The sequence below is a fragment of the Octodon degus genome, unplaced genomic scaffold (genome assembly GCF_000260255.1).
Source record: "Octodon degus isolate 3935 unplaced genomic scaffold, OctDeg1.0 scaffold00077, whole genome shotgun sequence".
Taxonomy (NCBI): Eukaryota; Metazoa; Chordata; class Mammalia; order Rodentia; family Octodontidae; genus Octodon; species Octodon degus.
This window is the reverse complement of record NW_004524653.1, coordinates 8,694,307-8,698,404: the sequence shown is the minus strand read 5'-3', so window position 1 is coordinate 8,698,404 and position 4,098 is coordinate 8,694,307. Positions and strand designations below refer to the sequence as shown.

The 4,098-nt window shown below is 41.1% G+C and overlaps 1 protein-coding gene across 2 annotated transcripts in view; it reads left to right on the top strand.

The window, feature by feature from the left end:
• Arfgef2 (ADP ribosylation factor guanine nucleotide exchange factor 2) overlaps positions 1-4,098 on the top strand; it is a 100,183-nt gene that overhangs the window by 89,384 nt on the left and 6,701 nt on the right. For both annotated transcript variants that reach the window (XM_004636112.2, XM_023720685.1), the window contains 2 exons: positions 474-642; positions 2,986-3,124. In XM_004636112.2, coding sequence (XP_004636169.1) covers positions 474-642; positions 2,986-3,124 — 308 coding nt within the window. The remainder of the gene's footprint in view (positions 1-473; positions 643-2,985; positions 3,125-4,098) is intronic.

Here is a 4,098-nt window from a genome sequence, read left to right as displayed (position 1 = left end):
TTATTTATTTATTTTGTGTGTGTGTGTGGCCAGCTCAGCCCACCAGGGGGCGGGGCTGGCTGGCATGTGGTGCTGGGGGATTGAACCGTGGTCTCTGTGTTTTGCTTAGCTCAGCTTGTTCTAAGTAGGTGCCTTAGACCACTGAGCCATCTCACCAGCCCCAAAGAACTGAGCTAGGGCTGGGCCCCCTTTATGATTGTAATTCTGTAATAAAATATAACATGTATTGGTTACACAGTGAAGGAAACAGTAACAAAAGTGAAACTTTGGCCATCCTAAGCCACTGTCCCACAGCAGCTCAGGATGTGTTCACCAGCAGGGCAGACTCTTATGTGGAAATGAGTAAGAGCTCTGGGGTGTTTTATAGAGAGAACAACATTTGGAGGGTCAGGATTGTCTCTGTCTACATTCTCTATGCCCAGAACTACTCCCTCACCTCCTCTTAGCATGTTTATATATTCTTTGTCCTGCAGCAAGACACCTTGGATGCAGATATCCACATCGAGACAGAGGCCCAGGGCATGTATAAGTACATGTCTTCACAGCACCTCTTTAAGCTGCTGGACTGTTTGCAGGAATCTCATTCATTTTCAAAGGCCTTCAACTCCAATTATGAGCAGCGGACCGTCCTGTGGCGGGCAGGTAAGGCCACAGAGCAGTGTGGCTTGCTGGCACACTGGTCACCATCCTAAACATTAAAGTCTTTAGGAATTCCTGATGCTTCAGACTTAGTCTCAATAACTTTCTAGGTATTTTTATACTTATTGCTGGATTTCATTCATTCCAAAGCCAGGAACACTGCCTCATATATAACAGAGTTTCAAAAAGTATTTGGGCTGGTCAAATAGCTCAGCAGATTAAAGTGCCTGCAAACAAGCACAGGAGCCAGGGGTTCAATCCCCAGGCCTGCCATGCCATTCCTGTCCCCGGGGCGCACTGAGATTGCAGTTGAGACTGGGCGTGGTGGTGCATGCCTGTAATCCCAGCTCTTTGGAGGCTGTAAACAGGCAGATCACTATGAGTCCGATCTAGTAGTGAGACCAGGAACACCCTGTAGATCCTAACAACAACAACAACAAAAGCCAAAAAAAATAAGTATTTGAGGAAGTCCGTGGGTGGTGGTGCATGCCTGTAATCCCAGCACTAGGGAGGCGGAAAATAGGATAACTGCGAGTGTGAGCTGCATAGTGAGACCCTGCACCCCCCCCCCAAAGAAAAGTATTTGATAAAAAACAAAGTGAAAATTAGAGAACTAAATTGATCTTTCAAGTCATTAAGTTTGACATGAAATGTTAAACATGGTAACATAAGCTGGCCATGGTGGGGAGCACCTAAATCCAGCACTTGGGAAGCGAGGTAGTTGGATCATCAGGAGTTTAAGGCTATTAAATAAATAAATAGAGTTAAAGGCCAGCCTGGGCTGCATAGCTCAAGACCAGCCTGAACTAATAGACCCTGTCTCAAAAGAACAAAACAGCAACAAAAACAAAAATGGTGATGTAAAAGTGTGATCAGAAGGAGCCAGGGAGATGGCTCAGTGGGATAAGTGCATCCCTGGCAAGTGCAAGGGTCTAGTTCAATCCCTGGTTCCACCAAAAAAAAAAAAAAAAAGTGTGATAGGGGTTGGGGAAATAGCTCAGCAGTCTAAGCACCTGCCTGGCAAGCACAAGGACCTGAGTTCAATATCTAGTACCACATGCCATGCTGGCCCCAGAACCCCCAGGCATGCTGTTCCAGCCACCAAAACCAGGCATGGTCTACAACACCTGTAATCCCAGTGCTGGTGAGGCTGAGACTGGAAGATTACTAGGAGTCTGAGCTGCATTGCAAGGCCCCATACCAAATAAATAAATATTAAAAAAAATTTTTTTTTGAAAGTGTGATAGTCTTAAGAAACAGAAACATTCATACATTTTTTTCTGAGGCTTTACAGGTTCTCATTCCTGTCTCCAAAAATAAACACATAATTCCTGAAGTAAATAGATGTATTTTTTCTAGATGTGTTGATTTTTAGTTTCTTTTTTTTTTTTTTTTTTTGTATTTTAGGGAAGGGTTTACAGGGTGTTCAAGGTCTCAGTACTAAATTGGATTCTTAGTGATCTGCCTGTTTATAGCCTCCCAAGAACTGGGATTATAGGCACGTGCCACCATGCCCAGTCTGGATTGCTGTCTCAGCGTACCCCAGAAGCGGGGCTGGCACAGCAGGCCTGGGGATCAAACCCCTGGCCTACTGTGCCTGCTTGCAGGCGCTGTAATTCTAAGTATTTTGAACTTCTCACAGAAGTGGTACTTTAACCTTTGTATTATTGTCATTATTTGTTTTACTTTATTTGTGTGTGTGTGTGTGTGTGTGTGTGTGTGTGTGTGTGGCCAGCTCAGCCCACCAGGGGGCGCGGCTGGCTGGCATGTGGTGCTGGGGGATTGAACCGCGGTCCCTGTGCTTTGCTAAGCTTGTTCTAAGTAGGTGCTTTAGACCACTGAGCCATCTCACCAGCCCATCATTATTTTTAAACTTTTTCCCAAATGCCTGTTTTAATCTCTAATGAAAGACTATCACTTTTCTCTGTAGCTTTAAAATACCTAGATGTTTTATGTCTTGGCCTGTAATAAATTTTTGTTTATGATAGCAGTTTGCAAGTTATCTGGTTGATGAGAACTATTTTGTTTTAAAAACTGCATTTTTATATGTACTTTTTTGGGGAAAAGTTTATGACTTAGAAAAATGCTAGAATTCTTAGTGCTCTTACATTTGAGAAGATGCAACTAATGACTTTACTGGCCGAGAGGCAGGCCTGGCTGGCAGTCAGGGCATCAGTACAGAGAACGGCGTCCAGGGAATCGGGACTGCCTACGTGTAGTGTCCCAGATGAGCTTGCTGAAGCTGTAAGATGGTCCAGTGCTGCCTGAACTAGATGGCTCATTATCTCACTATTTCTCAGCATCCTCCTGACCTTGTGCTCTACGTAATGACTTTCTCACCACCAGGTTTTAAGGGCAAATCTAAACCCAATCTTCTCAAACAAGAAACCAGCAGCCTGGCCTGTTGTTTGAGGATCCTGTTTCGTATGTATGTTGATGAAAATCGCAGAGATTCCTGGGATGAAATACAGCAGCGACTTTTAACGTAAGCTCAGCTTCCCATCAAATTTACTGTCACATACAAAACATACCACAACAATACTGTGAATTGAAGAGAATAGGAGAAAATTGACCTCTATAGACATCTTCCTCCTGTGTGACAATGCCTCCATTTCACGGTTTCTGTTCTGCAGTGCTAAGGATTGGACCCAAGGCCTTTGCACTGAGCTACATCTTTTCCCTTCCCCCAGCTCCTACCCTTTTCTTTACTTTTTTTTTTTCTTTGAATTTTTTTATTGGTACATTTTGTATATACATAGTAATAGCATTCATCATAGGGGAATTGTACCTTGCTTCAAATAATAGTTTCAAGCATTTTTTTTAAAGATTTAAAATTTCTGAATTTAGTTCAACTTATAATACCACATTTCCAAGAAAAATGAACCTTTTGCAAAGATATTTAAATAAAATCATATCAAGATGCACAAAAATGAAATTGTCCAAAACTTCTTGTAAAGAAAAAAAATCATTAAAGCATATACGTAAAAATATTAGCTATGGAAGAACAAAATTAAATAGCATCTTATTCCATGTTAGAAAGAAAAAAAAAAGGACCAAGAACGTAAGACATTAGATTAAAGGACTGAAAGAAAAGATCTGTTCTCTTTGAATTTCATACTTAGCAAGCATACCTTTGAAAACTAAAAGTAAGATTTTCTAGTTATAAAAACTTGAAATATTTTAATACCTCCAGTAGTATATAGGAAATAACAAAAAGCATAATTCAAAAGGCAAGAGAAGTTGCCGTATGCTCCTGGATGAACAGTAAAGAGCTCTCAATATGATAGTTATGCAGGACTATATAAAAAATATATTAGATGAACCCTTATTTAAAGTTCATTGCAGATTTCTGTGAAACAGTACCAATCTTATGTTGGGTTATACACGTATTTTTTTTCCATATATGTGTGTGTATGTGTATATAAAGGACAGGGAAGAAGTAATATAAAGTCAACAGAA